We start from the raw sequence: 20661 nt of genomic DNA, 5'->3' as shown, positions 1-20661 counted from the left end.
AAGCTGCTAATCTGATTTAGATAATTTGATTTCCAGCTCCACGACTCTCCATTTCCAGTCAGTAGCCTTGTTGAAGGCTATGTGTCTCAAAGTTACTTGAGATATTTTTGTTTTCAGAAATTTACGTTAACAGTACTGATGCAAAGAGCCCACTAACACTCCAATAACAGAAAGTACACATGAAATAAAGCAGATTTAAAAACCATCAAGACAATGCATTTTTCTCATTTATTCAAATCTTCTGCAGGAAGTAAACACTGAAAGATTTAAAAAAACTTCACACTGCAGTATGTACAGTTTTGTGACATCACATGAGGAAATTAATTTCTAATAAAAAAATGAGACCAGTTAGATAAATTACTGAAGACACATCACAATAAAACCAGTTGTGGTAAAATCCCGAATTCTTATGTATGGCAATGAAAATCAATATTCTTTTGTTTTACAGGGACGGAATAGTCCTGGTACAATATTTCAATTATGCAAAATGGAGTCCTGAACTTACACGACTGGTTATAGTTGTATGAGCACTTCATGTTTTAAAAGCAGTTTTGCTTTTTTTTTTTTTCCCCCCCAGACCCTTTTGATTTGAAGCACATTCTTTCACAAAGCTAAAATACCACAGCAGAAGTCATGTCCAGAAGTGGAATACTGTTGTGTTTTGAACTGACCTGACTTAAGACTTTTTTTTTTTTTTTTTTTTTTTTTTTGCCAACGCACAGATGCACAGGGTCCCCCATGCACTTTTCATGCAGCAGGTAATCACAACTTTAAATAAAAGTATTTTTCTATACATTCTTCCAGACTTGCAACTGTATACATACATGCAAAAGTTTTTAAACCTATGTGATCATATTTACACTTATACATGGAATATACATAACAAAAAAGATTAAAAGGGTTTTTGTTTTTTCCTTTGCATTAGAACAATACAAAATATGTATTTTTCATTAAGGAAACCACTATTTACATCACCTTTTAAAAACCAATTTCAACATATTATAGGTGTAACAAGTCAATATATTTACATTATATATAAATATATATATAATATATACTTACCAGTTTACTCCTCTGTAAGATGTGGCAGAGAACAAACTGGTAATATCATGTCACTGACGTCAATGAGAGCTGTAATACTTTCACCAACATTTAACAGGGAAAATTTAAACCATTCATTTCTTTCTTTTAAAAACATTGGTAAATTAAAAATTTAAAAACATTACTAAGAGCAAATGGCTAAGAAAAGTGAAAGTTATGGCTGAATTCCCTTTTGATCTCATAACGTTTATAAACTTCTCGAACCGAGCCGCCCGGTTACGCGGCACCAGCAGAGAAGCCCTCCAGCAAAACACCTTTGATTCTGCGGTCATGTGTTACCCCCCATCGTTTCCTCAAACTTTAGCAGAGGAGACACGAGAAATGTGTTTATCTCAGTCCCGTATGCTTTCCTCTGGAAAGAAAAGGCATATCTGCGTGGCAGTTACAAGCCAATCCCCGAATCTAGCTAGCCCGAGTGCTACGCCACCGCCGAGGGGCCTGTAGCTGCCCCCTCGAGCAAGGCGCCAGGCAGGCACTTGGCAACCCAACTGCTGCTGCTGCTGCAACTACTCCCAGTTAAGCAAGGTTAAAGTTAATTCAGGCATTAAGTCCCAACAGGTTGCAATTACAACTTCCAAGTGTGGCACTGCCACATCCCCAGCTCACTTCTTCACTGCTTCAGGAGGTGGTGGCAGCTTTCCCGCAGCAGTGTCACCCAGCTGCAGCTGGGCTGTGTTCCCTCTTCCCTCCCTGCTCCTTTGATGGTGAGGGCACACAGCAGCACCCATCAATCCTACACCTCTTTGCCTACAGAGCTACTGCCACCAGTACCTGACAAGGCCCCGTTGTTCTTCAGGTCTATAATGTAAAGGCGTAGCTGGAAGTTCAGCCTCCTGACTTTGCAGAGCTATCTTTGAAGCTTCCACTCCCACAGACCGAGGAAGCATACTGGGGACAGCGGAAACGCATGCCCTAGCCGTAAACATCTACTGAACCAAGGAGCCAGGAGTCAGCAAAGTGTTACTCAACAGATGACCTTGGTTTGTCACTCATCTACAGGGACTGGTGGAAATCAAGGATCTTTGACTTTCTTGGGAAAACATGGCCAGCTCTACCCGTCCTTCTGCTGGTACAGCAATCTCGGGCTTCTGCACCTCCCTTTTCTGATGGAAAAGTCCCCAAGGAAAATTATGGTGACTCCTTTTTACTGACCCACGCTACAAGATAAATGATGAAAAGAGTCTTTGGTCCTCAGGTTTAAAAGGTTGTAAATGTGGATGGGGTAGATTTTAAAGAAGACTCTCTTCCCTAGGGAGGGGTAACATCAGTGGTACTGGAGAATTTCATACAGGAGACTCTTGCTCTCTTAGCAGCTGACTGAAGAGCATCCAGTTGGCATGCCCTACCCTCTCTCAAGGGCCTCATTGTTACGTTACGTGCTGCTTAAGATTGCAAAGTCTACAAGAGGTAAGATTCTTCCATGAACAGCGTGTCCTAAACTTAAATGCTTGTGTATTATAGTTTACTGACGTCTGTGAGAATGGTAATATCCTTTCATTAACATCACCTAAAAAGAAAGCTAAATCATTAACTGGTCAAACTGTTAACATTTTAACTTAAATGTTTTATAAAACTTTAAAAACTAAATGTTCAAAAGTATATATTATAACAATAGACTACCATAGAATAAATACATAGGTAAGCACACTCCTAGACTCCAATATTACTTTGTTAGGGTTAAACTCTCCTCCCTACTTTTCACCTCAACTTTGTTTTGATGAAGTATTTCCTGCCAGATTATTTCACATCCATTGAAGCTGCATTTTTCTGTGGAGCCCTTCAAGTAAATTATAGCCCTGTATTTACTCCGGGGACCATCTATTATTCTATATTGTATATATTTCCTAGCTATATACATGTTGTTTCAAGAAAAATAATCAATTAAGACTTTAAGAGACATTTAATGGATGGAACAAATACCATCTTTTTAATATTTCTGCTGGGTTGACTTATATAAAAAGAATTCAGTTCCACTGTCAATCCAAAATATACTTTTATCTTGTTAATGAATATTCTATGAGACATCTGAATTGTCACTGGGCCACTTATAAATGCAATATTAAAGACAAACAAAATTTTATTTTTATATTATACTTCAGACAATGACATTTAAAATGATATTAGATTTGTGTGAAGGTTTTAAAATATAAATCTTCTTTGTACAGCCCATTAATATATTACGCTTCACCCAAATAACATAAAAATATATCTTTAAATCACTCTGTTATTTCTCATATAAACCAGGGGGAATGTTTTATATCAGATACTGCCAAATATTTGTGTTCCCTAAAAGAAGGTATCCCCGGGGGGGTGGGGGTGGGGGGAGGGGAGCAAAACAGAATAGTGGTGTATTTTCCAGCTGGCAGACAAGAAAAGTCCCTTTCAGTAGGGACTGCACTGGAAAGAGGGGAAACTGATCCCAAGCAGGGAGCAGGGGATGAGAGGGGGACAACATCTTGCTCTGTCTTAGTAAGCCAGCAGTTTTGGAAAAAGATCTTTGAAACCAAACCAGAAAGGAAAAGAGCAAAATGCCCCATCACTCACCTCTGCTATGCAAGCGTGAGACAGACAGAACAGCAGTTTTGTCATGTCACTGGCTCTCAGTGGTGAGAACAGTCAAAATTAAAACAGAGCGTAGCTTTCATTGTCTGTGCAAGCCAACCAGAGCTGTCTGCTGATAGCACAGGGGATCATCAGTGAAATTAGAAGCTATGGAGAACATTTTTTTTCAGGGGAGTAAAAAGTTCAGCAAAACTTATGGTTGCCAATAATGCATATCATTTAGAGGAACTGGATTTTGTCCTCCTCCTCCCACATGAGAAATAAAAGCTGCAAATGGAGTTAACACTGACAGTGTTAACAGGAAAGCAGAACCGCACGGCTCTTCCCCAGCCAGCAATTCTTTTAAGGTGTCTCGGCTTTGACCGCAATTTTCAGTTACTCCCATTTCAGGCTGATCTTGCCAGATGTTACAAATCACAGCACAGGTGGGGATTGAGGAAAAGGGCAGAGGAGGATTTCTCAGACACGTCCCACTATCCATTACAGAACACGACGAAACCACAATTTTATCCTCAGTGCAACCTGAAAAATTATTCTAAAACCAAGTTTTCTGCAGTGAAAGGGTAGTGCATTAAACCATGCATCAGCTGTTCAGAGAGTAATAAATATTGGCAGAATATGGATTCTTTTCCCTGGTTGTAGGAAGAGGCCAACATATTTTTCATTAAAATCCTATTCCATCTTTGAGTGGAAGTGTGATGTGCTGCTTTTGCACAGTTGGTATTCGTCTGCAGGGGAAGCAGGATGTTGGCTACACAGCCAGTAGCGCTCATCTGCTTCACAAACTTTGCACCATTTTCCTCACCAAATGCATGTAACTACACTTTCTTAATCTCCCTACTCCAAGAGGCATTTTGGCTTTCCCCTTTTAAGCAGGAAAGTGACAGGAATGTGCCGATGAAAGAACTCATGCAGTACTTGCATGGCCTATGAAAATCTGCCTTTTGTATAAAAACCTAGAAAAAACCCTTAATCGCAATTAGTAACTCGTAACTATGGCTAAGGATTCTGAGGAAGGCATTTGTCAAGAGCAGGGCAAGGAAGAAAAATAGATTTTTACACCACTATTCTGGCAGGACCACAAACAAGATTTAAAAATAACAATAAAAATTTTGGAAGCACTAAAAAATACATTTCAGTGCATTTCAATTATTAACACTGACACAGGTTTTCCAATATGACAAGCTAATACCTTGGACAAACTGCTCCATTTCTTAAAAGTTAATCTTAAAATTTCACAAAACATACTAAACATTAAAAAAAAAAAAAAAAAAAAGAAAAGAAAAGAAAAGTACACTCTCTCTAGGCTCAGGCTTCCAAAAAATAAGGATTATTTTACAGGGAGGGAGGAAACGCAGCATTACCACCACCTAGGCTGTACGCTTACACTTTATGTTATACCAAAAACTTGCAGATCCAAGTAAGACTCTGATCAAAGAGTACTCATAACTTAATCTGACACATACAGAAATGTCTTGTACAAATTACAACCTTTCTAGTTTCCTTGTGACAATCTATTGTAAAGCAAATTTTATCTACATGTATTTTAAATAACATCACCAGAAAAATAAAAAGTTTATCAAATGAAAACATGTTTCAATTAGACCATGCTTTTCTAAAATCATGCTCAATTTATACAGTAGTCAAGTTCGTACTCATTTTTATTTTCCTTTTTTTTTTTTTTTTTTTTTAAACAAAGATTCAAAACCACTGATTGTAAACTCACTGAGGAGGCTGTAGTTTATTCTGGCTCTTTTTTGATTGTTCGCACTTTTTCCAGAAGTCCATGCACTTCTCCATTCATACCATGTTGATGAGAGGTCTCACTCCCCATATGGCTGTTGTAAGGGCTTCTTAAGTTACTAAAAGGAGTTTTAAGCTCTGCATCAGATGTCAACTCCTCTTTGATTGTAACTGGAGTTGAATTATCAGTAAATGAAGGTTCATTCCAAATTTCTTTGTCATGTGCTTCTTGGCTACTAACAGAGTTGCCACCTTTCTGTAACATGTAGTACAATATTGGATTGGTTTTGGTCAGTCTCGGAGAGTCTTTCTCATAATCATTCTTGTCCATACCTGTGATCACCCATCTGATGGGCCCTTTTTCACTGGGCATGGGACACATGCTAAACTGGTCAGACTCAAGCCTAGACACTGTGCTCCCCAAGTGTTCAGGGAAGGGGGAACTGGCAGGACTTTTTACTGCTACAGGATACTGAAATGTTCTATGATCTGCACAATTGTTCTGTTGCGCAGGGCTTCCCATTAATGCATTTACTGAAGAAATGCTAAATTCAGGTTTATTAATTGTTGCACTGGTTTTGTTTCCTTTTTTCTTGCCCTCTGTTAGTATGTTACTCCTATGTTGTGACAGATCTCTCTCACAGTTTTCTGAGAGAAGCAGCTGTTTCAACACATTGAAGCCTTTACTATCTCTAGACCAACTCCTATTTTCACTTTCATTATTTGAACCATGACTCGCAGCATATTTAAATTCAGCATCACTTCTGCTGAATTTCAGTTCTTGCTGGTTAAGCAAAGGCCCATACAGCGCCACAGTAGGAGAAGTGTGATTGTTTGCAGCATCAGACACATTACTTTTCATCTTTTTTAATGGACTTTCCAAAGGCTCAGCATGAAGCTTCCTCTTCTTCGGCACTGTGCAAAGACTCTTTGATTCAAGGTGTGTCAGCTCATTGTTTCGGTGACTTCTCTCCAGCTCATCTGCAGGGTAACCATCCTGATTCTGTCTCAGCAACCTACTTAGCAGGCCGTTTTTGGAAAAAGAGAAATCTTGAGGTGAAAGAGGCTCAGATTTCAACTCCTCGGATGCTGGAGAAGCAGCTGTGTTTCTCTGCAGTGAATGAACAAATCCTTGAAATTTGTTACCCTTGCACTCTCTAACTTGTTGTGCATTTGAATTATAAGGAACATTTGATTCTTCACATGGTTCAGTTTTTATTTTCACCGTCAATATTTGCTCATTCAAAGCCTTATCTGTCTGTTCTTGAGAACTTTCATCTCTTAAAAGCATCCTTTCTTTCTTTTCACTTTTACATTTATTCGGAGTTCCCAGAAGCAGCTGAAGGACAGTGCGCCTTTCAAGGAGATTTTCTATTTCCGAACCTGGAAGTCCTTGTTCAGCGGGTGCAGGCTGACAACTGAATATTTTGTTATTTTCTTCATGCGTACTCAATTTATTCGTGAGCAGAGGGCTGTTCAATCTATCAATCAAGCCAACAGGTTTATCTGCGTTCCCTGCTAGCAGCTGTTTGCTAGCCCTTTGTTCTTCACTTGACACGGAAGTCTGCATGCCGCACTGAGCGAGGTTCTGCAGCAGCTTGCTGGCACTGAATGCCGAAGAGTTCTGGGGACTATCGTTCCTGCTCAGCTTGCCTCCTTGAACTTCTTTGCTTTTAGAAAGGTCTATCAAATGTTTAGATGCGGGATTCACCAGTCTGTCTGGCTGGATGCTGCAGGCATACGGTGGCGAGCCATGCTTGATGGCTAGCGACTGGTGCGAGAGATTTATAGGAGAGTCTGCTTTTGTAGAAGCCAGCAAAGGTGGAGTGCTTAACGGAGTCATTCGATTTGCACTGGGACTGTTGGTAACAGGAGTCCTTTTACCAGTCTGTACAGTGAATTTTGCCACATCAGCCGCACTGTGTGGTCCCTGAGGGTCATTACTCTTGTCTACCTTTTCTTCACTCTTATGCCCAAGTAACAGCTGAAGTAGCGTTACTTTCTGATGAGGATTCAGTTTAGAAGCTTTCGGAGTGTCTTTGTCTTCCTTGTTTTCTGGACAGGAAACCTTTGGATCCCAGTTATGAAGCAAGGACTGAGTCAGGTTATCCAATGATGCAGGTGGACCCGCATCTGATTTATCTGTCCTCTGTTTAAAGGATAGGTCTATAGGAAGACAGTTAGAATGGGAGCTTTCATCATCACTGCTGTCTTCTGTAAAACTAGGATTGTTGTCTGAATACTCATCAATAGTTGTCGGTGTGCTGCTGTCTTCAAAAATGCTGGCTCTCTCACTCTGTTCACGCCCTTTTACATGTTTGGTGGTATTCTGGCTTTTCAGTAGATGCAAGAGCAAACTGTTGCTGGGAGAGGTTTTCAGGTTACTCCTTTCTGAAGTACTTTTGTATCCCACAGTTTTGGGAGGTGAATGCATGATTCCTACTGAACTCTGAAACGGTGCCATATTGCTTTTGCTAGACGCTGTTTTGGTTGATGATCCTGTCTGACCATTAAGATGGCTTGTCATTCCTTTTGCTAAACCGAACTGGCCAATATCTTTCTGAGCACTTTCTTGTAATCTGGCCATAGCTGCAAGTCTCTCACTTGCTATTTGATTTGCATTTTGTGCTTTTAAAGCATGTTCCCTGGAGTACTGCTGCAAGTGAGCTTCACTTGAAAGGAGTAAAGCTAGCTGGCTGCATGCTACGCTGGGCTTCGGTGAAGCAGCAGGACTAGATCGTTTCTCTACCATGCTTGCAACAGCTTGTAATCTTGCAGCGCATGACAGTGGCTCATTTATCACTTTAGGTCCACTCTGCACCGCATGAGGAGATTCTATAAACCTCTCTTTGGGCAGGTTCTTCGTTATATCAGGCAGGCTGTTGTCCAGCTTCTGATCTTTTGCTTTGCTCTTCTTCAGCAGAGTCTTCAGGTGACTGGATGCAACGCCATAGCACCTCAAGTCCTTCTCCACTTGTAAAGAATCATGGCTAAGGGAATACCCTTGCTCCTTAAGGCTCTGCCTAATCTGCTGTGACAGAGCAACACTCTGCAGCCTAGAGCTGAATGACTGAAGCAGAGAGGCAAGTAATGTGCTATCCTGTTTGCCTTTAGGCACATTTTCAACCATGCCAGCTAACAAAGCTTCCTTTTTTCCATCTAAATCCACAATGGAATCAGACAACCGCCTTCTCTTTGCTGCATTCCAGTCTTCAGAAGACTGCAACAGTCTTGCTTTTTTGAGGTGCAGCATGCCAGATCCCTGATATGTATTTGTGTTAAGAACTGGACCATTACTTTGACAGCTAGGAAATATATTTCCAGAAATCTTAAAGTTTTGATCCCCTCCACTATGCCCTGTAGACTTTTTGTCAACTGCAGTACCTGAGCCTCCTGCTGCTTGATGCATTAGTAATCCCTCTAGGTAAGTTAGAACAACAGAATCCTGGTGCATCTCAGAGCCAAGCTCTTCTCCATGAGTCATGTTCAATAGAAGTTTCCAAAAGGGCTCTGGTTCTATTCACTTCAAAGACTAGTTTTGCTGTAGCTGAATCAAGATGCAGAGTTAAGAAATAATAGGAAGATGTCTGTAGTGTTTTCTCACAGACTTTCAGAAACAATACAAAATGTCATATTCCAAGCAGGCTTCTTCCAGCGTATACTGTTCGATGAGCCAGGTTTCCAATCATATCAATCTGCTGATATCTAGAACATTTATGAAAGACATCTAAGAGGAGTACTCAAAACATGGTTCCACAGTAAGAAAGTTCCATTAAGTATCTGCCACCTTCTTTCTCCAGGAAGCCAGCTTGTTTTTCATCTTTTTCCATCTCCAGCAAACATAAAATTCCTAAGTGAAAAAAACCAAACAAAACAAAAAACAGAAAAGACAAGATTTAGAATAAGATCTAATTGCAAAAGACTTCTTTCGTTTAAAAAAATAACCAACAAAAAAAACCAAAACAAAAAACAGAACAAAACCAAAACACATTTGTCTTAGAGATTCAGGATATATAAGCAATAACCACATTCCAAAAGAAATTAAAAATCAATGTCCATGTTAACTAGTTTAAAGAACTTTGTGAAACCAATTGAGGCAGAAAATTTTATACAAAAATTAACCTTAACTATCGTAAGCACAGCTACCATCTAATTTCTCTATCATACAGCTCAAAATAAGGAATAGCAAACATGAAAGGAAAATCTTAAATCACTCTATATTTTTTTAAAAGAATTACATTGGATTTTACTTCAGAGTTGCATCAACCTTTCTTCTTATTATGTAAATACACACAACATGCAGACTATCACTCTAAAAGAATTAATGGGGAAAAAAGGCACGCATACCTAAATTAAATGTTTTGGTTCATGTTGAATCTGTTTTCAAGTAACAGAACAGGTAATATTATATATATGAGTATATATTTGGGAGGTAGATTATATCATTAGAAGTAGAAACCAAGTAGTCATTGCTGCCCAGGACTATCCAGCAATGCAAAATCTAGTATGCAAATCAGATTTCCGCTCAACAGGGCAGAAATCTGTTGTTCTCACAACTCCCAAATACCACAAATCATTAGAAGAATCATGTGATAGGAGTCGTGAAAAGGGTGCTTATGTTCCTCATACAACATAAATCCTGATGTCAAAATCCTCCCCCCGCTGGAGGATTTTTACCTTCACATTCTTCCCATGTATTAAACGTGTAACAGTAAAAACCCCACAAATGCCCTAGTCTTCCTGGAAGTCTTCTTATTTCCAAAAAGTTTAGAACATTTCTACTCAGTACTTTCTTGGATGAGGTTATTATTCTGTAAAAAGCCACTTTAAAAAGCGCAACAATGGTGTTTATGCTAGATGCATCCTTCAGTTTTAGTTGTATTACTGGTCAAGAATAGCATGAACAGCGCAGTCACCACAGTTCAATACCGAGATCATTACAACTCACATGGCTATACCATCACCCATTCATTTCTAAACTGGCATAAATATTCAACGTGAGCAAAGCTAAGTGTCTTTCCACCCATCTAACTCTGTAAGCTGTTTTCACAGAATAAAGACCCATTGAAAACTTGTATTTACAAGTTTAAAAAGCTGTACGGAGATGAAATCCCTGCCTCCTTAAAGGAAATGAATATTTTATATTTCCCAGAGGCTATTTTTTAATTCAAAAGCTACAGGCAACTAGAAGTCAAAAAAATATCTGATCATAAAAGAGCAGAGAATCGTAAGAACAACTAAATAGCCATAATGTTAACAGCCATATATCCCTCTGTGCAAATACTCCCTTACTAGATTTAAGCCTTGTAGAGAAACTCTGAGCTAACCCAAAAATTCCACCAAACCAGAATTCCAATACCAGCAACGTACTGTAGTGTAAATTTGTATCCAAATATCAAATGAAAAGTTGCTAGCTATTACTGGGGCCTCAGTACTTCTCTCAAATACATGTCTACATTATCAGCATTTACATGATAACCTGTAGAAGATACAGTGTTTGTTCAAATATATAACTACAACTTAAATGTGGCTTCATACAATTAAAACATACTGAGCACCTTACTGTTCCTTCAAAAAGCTGTGAAACTGCCGGGTGGGCTTTCACGGAGTTTAATCCAAAACAGACTAAACCCAGAAATAACAAATCCATGAAAAAACCCAAGGTTTCCAATGAATATCAAGTACCCAGCAACTGCAACATCAATACAGCTAGCCTTACTTCCTCAAATATTTGGGAATGGACTTTATCCGGAAAATGCAGTTTTCCAGCTTCCAAAAATAAACTGTTTATCTGCAGCCATGTCTTCATAGTTCATAAGGGAATTAAGCTGACAGCATGCTGTTCTTAAAAAGACTGAACAGCATGTGATACCCCATGTTTTGTGTTTAAGAGAATAAAATTGATATTTTCTCAAAATTTCTTACTATCTGATAAAAACTAGCCTTGCAGGTCACCTTTAAGATAAAGTCCCAAACAAATGTACCATGAAGCCAACCTTCAGTAGAACTTTACTCATTCCAGCTCTGGGTAATTAAAAAAGACAATGCTTTTATGCAAATCCCTTGGGTACTGAAAATGCCCGTTGCAGAAAATGACACTTGTAGCCAGTACAGTTTACATACAATAACTACTCTAAAGAAGTATTTTGCTCCCCCCCCCCCTTTTTTTTAAATTAGGCAATACTAAGGAAATATTGATAATTTTATAGCAATCAGGTTGATACAAAGAAACCTTCATTAAAGAGAATGAAATCTGAAAAGTACTTAACACATAAGGAATGGGACATCAGCAATCCTTGTAATGAGCCTGTTCTGACCTAGTGCTGCAACAGGTATCAGTGTTATAAAACCTTACATGACCTAATGTACAAGACACAATGTGATGAAGTCATCTGTCAAGAACTGAAATTACATTAAAAAAAAAAAGTCTCTAAACCTACGCCTTATTTGTGATGGAAAACCAGGTAGTAACTTTGAAGGTTTGAAGGCAATCTCGTAACTAAGCATTTCCACTGAGTTTTGAACAGAGTATGCTTTCCTTCCACTGAATCAAGTGTGGTCAAGTGGCAACCAAACCAGCTTCAGAAATTAATGTTTAGCTGGACACTGAGGCAACCATTCAGCGACCTTTTAAAAAACATATTAGACTGTACCAAAGAATTTCCTGGACCCACTGAAACGTTAGCAATTTTTATCACTGTTAAAACACTCTTCCAGATATTACCAGAACTGAGGAAAGAAAAAAAAAAAAAAAAGAACATGAAGAAATAAGGCGAAAGGAAAAGCCAAACAGCAATAGATCTTGTATTTCCTAGTAAAGGCTGAAGTAAAATTATCGCAGTTAGCCTTTAACATCGACCTTTAGTATCTATGAATCTCTAGACCTAAAAATTATATTTAACTAATGAGACAAAATAATTTGATAAAGCTGATGTGCTTTCTTGACCATGTAACTACTGTATATACGCTCTTCTCCGTTGCTTCAACTACCTTGTCTTAGACTCCTGTATGCTAACAAACAAATAAAACACTTGTTTCCCAGCGACTATTTTCAGAACCTCTGAGAGCACACACCAATCACTGCTGATTAAGCCATGTTTACCTAGACAGGCCTAAAGCAGCAGCAGGGTTCACAGACAAATGCTGTATCCTGGAGAGACGCTTCCCAAGCGGAGCATACCATGGGAAACCAGTCCTACAGCCTTGATAAACGGGCCCAGGGAGAAACTCTGGGCAGAACAGGGAAGGTAAGAGAATATTAAAATGTACACCGAACTGTATATGTGCAGAATATTAATTTTACTTTTTGCAGTTGGGAGTTGTTCTTTGTCTGCAAACTACAGATATACATAGCCATCGCAAAGATTTAAAAAGAATGATAATAATAAACTTCAAGAGCCTTCACTCACCCTAAAGTATTACTGTTGCAGAAAATAATGAAATTTCAGAACACATCTTCTAATAGGTTAAACCACAACATCTGAGCCAATGACTTTTTACTCCTGAATAATACTTATTTATTTTTGAAGAACTCTTTGAGTTAACAAACACCTCAAGTGTAAAACCTAATTGGAGACTCTAAACAAACAGCAGCCTCCTAGTTAACCCAAGTTATCCAGCTGCTGCCATTTAAAAAATAAAGAACAGTTCACTAAACTAGCAAAACAACATCCAAAAGGCATTTTTCCACTATTGCAGCCTAGTACTTATAGTTAAACCCCTTTGCTAAATGAAGAGTGCCAAAGTAAATTAACGCCACTAGACTAGTATTACTTGATAAGAAGGGCTACACAAATCTAATGGAGATAACTCATAAAACTTGGTATTGTCAAGGTGCCGCCTTCTGTAGTCTTAATTAAAGATCTTATAAAAAAATCTTATAGAAACAACTAAAGTATTCATTTAGGAAATCGGCAATGGCTAGCAGATGGCCCACATGAATACTTAATAAAAGAGAGATTATCCAAACTCATGCACGTTGTTAGAATGAATAACAGAAGACGAGAGGGGTGTGCATGTATATATATACACACAGAGAGAAAATATTTTTATTAACTGCGCTTTGGAGTTCTTTAATGAATTCCTGTAGTAATTTTATGTTCCACTTTTAAGCTGAGGTGAGTTAGAAACATGAATTCATAGAGCTGAAATCAAACTAGCCTCTGACATTAAAATCTTTAGTTATTAATAAATGTAGTGTTGTAACGGTTAGAAACTACCGGGAAAAGCCAGAAGTCGTTCTCTCATCAGCTCACTGACTTCCCATTCTCACATGCCCAAGTGTAAAGGCTACAGCCCACCACATCAACCAATGGCTCACACAGTCATTTTAATTATTTCAGATGTGAAGAATGCAGTACAGCGATTACAGCAGCAGCTTGGGATCCGGGGCTCCAATTATTCACTGTGCTGCAGACAGCCTGTCTGACTTCTGCTTTTGCTTTTTTGTACCCTGTTTTCCCAGATGGAGTAATAATAGATGCAAACTTCAGAAAGATAATTGAGGATAAAGGTATTGAAGGCTGCGTGTTGCTCAACAGCTCCAGGAATACCACTAAGTACCTTAAAACGTAGGAGTTTAAGTGATTCCTCAGTGTTCTAGCTGCCTACAGTGAAGTGCTGCGGAGCGCAATGAAATTAAGGCATCCAGAAAAATTCCTAGATGCACTGGAAACTGCCAGCAGAATCTTGCAGTGAACTAAACGTGAGTGGGGAAAATAAGACTAGCTGTCCCAGAATTACTTTGTTATTAAGCTCAATTTGTGCTACTTGGATTTTAGCAGGCAGGAAGGATGTATTCAGAGTGGTAGTGTAAGCACTTCAGTTGACTCTCTTTGCTAAGGTTATAAGCAGTGAAACAGGCCTGATTCAACAACCCATGGTATCAAATCCACGGAGCTGCACAAACATGCAGGTACTTCAGCCGCACTTAAGCATCCGCTTTAAGAGACTCAAGTATTTAAGTGCTTTGCTAAATCCCCATTTTATGTCAGAAATCTATTGAGATGAATGGAGCAGCTGAGATCTCTTCACAGTTTTGATTCAGGCTGTCAAGACATTTCGAAGGCTCCCTTTGCAAATGTAATTTAGAAAAAGACCCCCAAAAAAGCAAATGTGATCAGATGGTGAAGCAAAATTCAGCAATACATGGTGAATTCTTCCACGGCTGCACTCAAAAGAAGTTGGGAATCCATAAGCCTTTTTTACAATGGCCTTATTAAAATAATAATAAAAAAAAAGTTAAATAATTAAAAAAAATCAGGCTCCTTTCCTACAATCGTGGGATATAACTTTGAGAAAGCAAAAATGGGCTTCTTCCCAGGAGCTTGGCATGTTACTCACTCCTTCGTTAGGCCTACTGACTGACTCCAAAAGACATTTTAAACATGGAAAGGATAGCCTATCACTTTTAAACAGCTCGGTCAGGAGAGGGCACACGGGGAATCATGTTGCAGCAGCAGCAGGACACCCCTGCTGCTGCCAGGATCTCTGGAGGGGGTCCCGAGCCCACCAGCCACCCAGATGGCATCCCCCATCCCGGGCAGGGGTGTTCCCTCTGGGCTGGCGCAGTCCTGCTGCACCTCCTGCAGCACCCGGCAGCATCGCTCACTCTACAAAATATCCTCTTTGGAGAACGGCAGGGTTAGCAACAGCCACGGCATCATGGCTAAATCCTGCACAAGTATATGAAATGGAAACGCCTTTCCCCTGGTGTTTTGTTAAGCTGTGTACTGCCGAACACCATCCTGACCCTACTTTCTTTTCTTAAGGGAAGTTTTTGACAACAGAAAGGGATGTTTGGGTTTGGGTTTTTTTAGTATTACAGGAGGAAAAAGGGGTGAGTGGGAAGGGAACAGACCCAACCCAGACCAACCAAAACCTTCCGATGATCTTGCCAGCTTAAATGGTAGGATTTTGAAAAATGCTGCAGAAAACAGATTCCTTAAGTTGATGCGACAGCTCAACGAGATGCAAGATCTCCCATTTTACGAAAGCACACAAACCCTGAGTAATGCAGAAGTCCCAAGTCACATAAAACTGTCACGAACACAGAACCAGCAACACAGCAGACATCAGAAATGGTTTTCCCTGTGAGAAAAAAGATCTGACAGACCACTGCACTGAAATGTTAGCGAACCAACAACTGAGCGGGGAAGAAAAAACCCAAATGTTCTGGTGGTAGCAACTAGATTTGCTCTGGCTTTTAAAAAGACTGCTAAAATGTAAATGCTAATTACTGTTAATCGTGGTCCCAGAGGCACATAAGGAAGGGGAGGCTGTTCCTATATATTCCCACTGGGGTGCGGAAAGGGGGATTCAGACACCTCATCTCAGTGTCCCTCTGCTCCTCAGATTTCACATGGGATTCTCCACAGTCCGGGAATCTGTGACTCACCCAGACCATGCAATACCACCTCACAGCAATGAGGAGCTTTGCGATAAGTAATATATATCAACGGGGAATATAGTATTTCCACCGTCTGCTTAGATGAGGTGTGGAAATGTCAGAGAGATTTTCATATTTCTGCGGAGAGCCTTCTGGGGAGGCGGCGAGGCAGGCTGTGCACGCTTGTGCCCATGCGAGGAGAGAGTCTGAACGCCTTAAAACTAGGTGGCAAAGCATTTTCCCGTGAAAGACCAAAAGCCTGAGCAGGACTGGCTACATCACAGCTTTTACCCAGCCCTGGGGAAGCACACTGCAAAGAAACACCCATCTAGCTCTGACACACACCTCTGTCCTGAGAGGGGACAGCACGAGCGTGAACGACAGCAACCCGAGAGCTGCGATGCTCGCAGAAAGATTTATGTCTGCATTGCAGGCTGACGTGTATTGGTGAGAGCCAAGAGCCCGCGGGTGCCAGGGTAAGCCCAGCCCAGCAGCAAGGGAGCCCACGGAGGTCAGCCTGCCCTGAGAAGCAGGGTATTTCAAAACAGCGCTGTCTGCCATGACTCGCCCAACACTGGTGCTCAGTCCACCTCAGCTACCTCTTCCAGAAGGCAGCGCACAGCTTAGGCAAGGCTGCAGGCAGACATTTCTGCTGAAGTTACACGTGACTCACGTTTTCTAAGCTTACTTCACAAACCTACCGGGAAGGAGGGGAAAAACTGGGAAAAAAGCCACAATCAAACAACAAAACAAAAAAACCACTCACCCAACACCACCCCAAACCCAACCAAACCTCCAAAACAGCTGAAGGGGGGGGGGGGGGAATGAGGGATAGACACAAGGGCCATGAACACTGAGTTTATGAAAGCCTTAGTAGCAGCTCTCAAGGTTTACAAGTACACTGAAGCACTGTACACCGCTTAATCCAAATCTGGCCTGCATGTCAAAATACACCGCTACAAAGTTCTACTAAGTTCAGAGACTAATCACACATGGCCATTTTTCATGCTTTTGGCACTCTTCAAACAATAGCTAATGCCAGCTTACCTTAAATTAATATTTTTTCATCTAACAAGTAAAAGAATTGAACATCACAAAAGTAAGCACTCTTAGATACGGAAAACCCCACCCTGTTCATGTAACTAACAATTTACCCCTGTAACTGAGTGATTGCTAAGGAATTGACTAAAATGTCTGTCACATACATTTATTCTTAGAAATACTACTGGAGGAGTATTTCTATTTTGTTCTGTAATAGGCATGTAAAGGGCATCTCCAAGTTAATTTCTTGATCGGGATCTGCTAACACTCAGATGTGAACTCTGAAGACGCTCTCCTCCAACCCTTTGCTAGCTGCAGCATGAAGAGGAATAGACATTCAACCTACAAGTGCCACCTGTGAAGGAATGGAGTATTTGACATCTAAAACTGAAAACAAAAAAGAGCAGAAACTAAATGATAAAGCAGAAAAGTCCTATCCTATTCCAGTAAGGACAGGGATTCAGAAATAGCACATATCACTAAATCTCCACTAACTTGGGTAGTGTGTGGTTCAAAGCTCAGAAGTACAGTGAGCAGAAAGGCTTTTGGTAGTTGAGTCTTCTTATTCAAAAACACCAAGAGCAAACAGGCTCAAAAATGTATACCAAGAGCTGTTTCCAGGATAAAGAAGCAGATATATACTGTAGGTACAACAGAACAGAGGATGCATCTTTTCAATCTTTGTAAGCCACCTGCCTATAAATAAGCAATTAAAAACAAAACATTCCCATTCCCTCCAACACCTACAAAACCAAATCACTGATTGTGCATTTTAGCTCTACATCAACTCCCCAAGAATGAAACCTGATTAATATACAGTGAAGAAATCAATGTCCCCTTCTGGACAATCATGCTTTTGAGTTATGATCAATGCATGCAGATAATGCTTTTCCACACAACTCTGACCTTCTGCTTGTTGGAGGGATCTAAAGATAAATGCCTGTATCTACAGCACTAAATACAATTGTGTATTTCTAGGATTTGTTGGAATAACTGTACATGTTAGGTGATTTGTCAAGACAATAAATCACTTTACGTTATTTTAACCAAGAACTGGTTTCACAGAGGCCAAACTGCTAGCACTAAAAAGTAATGCACAGCTTTTACTGACAGCAGTAGTTGTGTTCCGCTTGGGACCGAGCGTCTCATGGTTAGTTATGAATGAGAGCCACTTTCTAGACTTTTTAACGGAATAGGTTTCAGCTAACCAAACATAAATACACAGTTTTTCCACAGCAAAGTGAAGTATAAGATCACAGTTGCACAGTATTCAATCATATGTAAAACCCCTAAATCCATGTTAAAGGCCCAGATGATTTGGTGGTGTTTTTTAAGTGAGTGGAAGGACAATGTTGTTTCTGTTCTGATGGGATATTTCAGCTTATTGTAGATGATGTTTCTAAAGGTTACGGGCAAAGGAAAGGCCCATATAATTTCAGTTAAGTGAGAAAGTAAAAATCTGCATTAGCAACAAGGTCTCTACTAGCTCATTTACGATAATAATAATAAAAAAAAATGATATTTTTTTTGCTTCCCAAAAGCAGCAATAAACCCAAGTGAAATTAAAGGTACAACATCAACATAAGAACAAACTTCAGCAAAACCTGGGGAGAAGAAGCTAACAACATCGTGGAAAGAATGTCACCATGTCCTCATCTTACCACTATGCCAGACCTAGCCTGAAAACATTCATAACAAATTCCTAAGTAAAATACTAAAAGCCTTTCAAGTCACACAGAGGTATACCAAGATGATCGGTTGGTTAATAATACTTTCAAACATTAGGAACCAGGCTGCAACTCAACCTCTGCCATAAGTCAAATCTGAACAATTAAAATACTGACGTAGCTCAAAACCAATGAAAACTGTATCCAGAACAGCGGATGGATGGCAAGGGGAAGTGTTTAACTACCCCTCAATATAAGGGCATACACTTTGAAGTAATTTCTCAAATTTTATATTGATAAACATAACAAGCATTTTAAGAAGAAAGATAATACCCCATCACAAAGCTGTGGAAAAGAGCTCTTACTAATATGTTTTATATCTGTCCTTCATGAATGCTGCATGAAGGAATTAATGGCAAAACAGCAAAAAAAGACATGTTACTGCTTGTTCCATTAATGTCAAGAAAGTTGCAACAGGTGTTCATACCCATTTAAAAACTGTCTAAAGCAGAACAACAGATGTACGACTGATTTCTGAAGAAAGCGGGTGATTTTATACCTATAACAAATTACCCCCTCCAAAAAAAGGCTATTAAAAATAAATCTATTACTCCATACTCACACGTAACTATTAGCTAATTTGGGACCATCTTTCCCGTCAAACCAACAACCTCACTAAGCTGGCTTTATAAAGCCATATGCCCAAAGTGTCAGTTACACTGACCGACTTCACTGCCATGTTAGCATATGTCTAAAATTAAGCCTGTGCTGAAGAGTCTTGCTGAACACCCGCAGCACCCGCGCATCAGAGCCCAACGGGCTGCTAGTGAGCTCCATCTATATTTCTAGAAGAAAAAAAAAAACAAAAAAAAAAAAGCCCATCTCAGTTGCCGTGAAGAACGATGCTTGTAATAAATAAACTAGTTCAGAAGCTGCACATTTAAATGTATACGAAAACATGGTTCCACACGATTTTTTGTCTGATTTAAGTGTGAATCTGCTGCCAAAATGTGTAGCCTTGTCTTGGTCTATGAATATGCAGTTGCCTGTGCTTGTACGACCACTTCAAATACATAAACCTTAACATTTATGCTATTCTTGATTTTGCCAAAGAGGGTGAAGCGTAACACAGAAAACTAGCTTTAAACTAGGTGCTCACATGCACATACATGCAAACACATACACAAACACCTTCCTGGCACTGACACAAGCACTCCTTCAGAAAGCTCCTACAAGGCAAGTCAGACTAAGGACCTCATTGCCCTCAAAAGAAATCCTAAAGATACTGTCCAGTGGTTGTTTCAGTTCTCCAGGTGGGAACATGTGACTACAGGCGTGGAATGAGGAAGGACAAAGACCTAGGACTACTCCTACTCCTTTCAGTGCCGAACTACACTTACGCCAAATGAAAGCAGTGCCACCAGTGAGATTCTCAAAGAGGGAACCCCACCTCCAGGCAGAACGCCTGTGCTGAATTTAGAAGAGTTCATCGGTGAGATAAAGATGCCTTTTTAAGAAACATCTCCTAAACAGAATTTAAAAATAAAACCGAAAAACTGTCAATGTATTCAAGCCCTCTGAAATCTGAAAAGATGACTGGAAGTAACAGATACAAGTATTTTTATTTTTATATTTTACTGAAGCATCCTGTGAAGCTGCAGTATAAATCCTATTAAACTGAATGTAGTTTGTCCATCCCTAAAATAGATCTGACATACAAACAGAAACACAAGGTCAAGGTCACAGATCAGCAAGAAAGATTACAAAGGGGACTGATGTAAGAGCTGGCATTTGATCAAAGCTCCTGGATATTATTTTTTTTTTAGTACACTTACCAGAAATACCACTACACTACATTTTCTTCACGTTGGTACTTTACATGTTTTAAGTATCCCCTACCTTTACGAACAGCTGCCCTGTACTTAATTTGACAAGAGATGTCAGGCAGCATATCAAGTAAACTAAGGAAGAGGCCTTACATTAAACGGAAATGGAAAACACTTTCACCATCCTTTTCTCTTTATTCAGCTGTGTGCTGATACCTATTAAATCACAAACCCGAAAGCAGAACCCACTCACTACAGGACATGACAGTAAGACCACTGCTAAAGAATCAGGACTTCAGTTTTTAACTTCATGCAGTCCAAGTTACTTATCTTA

At 39.7% G+C, this 20661-nt stretch overlaps 1 protein-coding gene across 5 annotated transcripts in view; it reads right to left on the bottom strand.

Moving 5' to 3' along the window:
• Positions 1–209: 209 nt before the first annotated feature.
• NRIP1 (nuclear receptor interacting protein 1) overlaps positions 210–20661 on the bottom strand; it is an 80504-nt gene continuing 60052 nt past the window's right edge. For all 5 annotated transcript variants that reach the window (XM_056327609.1, XM_056327607.1, XM_056327610.1 and 2 more), the window contains one exon: positions 210–9256. In XM_056327609.1, coding sequence (XP_056183584.1) covers positions 5405–8890 — 3486 coding nt within the window. In that variant the 5' untranslated portion in view covers positions 8891–9256 and the 3' untranslated portion in view covers positions 210–5404. The remainder of the gene's footprint in view (positions 9257–20661) is intronic.

Source organism: Falco biarmicus, chromosome 2 (genome assembly GCF_023638135.1).
Source record: "Falco biarmicus isolate bFalBia1 chromosome 2, bFalBia1.pri, whole genome shotgun sequence".
NCBI lineage: Eukaryota > Metazoa > Chordata > Aves > Falconiformes > Falconidae > Falco > Falco biarmicus.
Note: the sequence above shows the minus strand (reverse complement) of the source record. Positions and strands in the feature narration are given on the sequence as shown.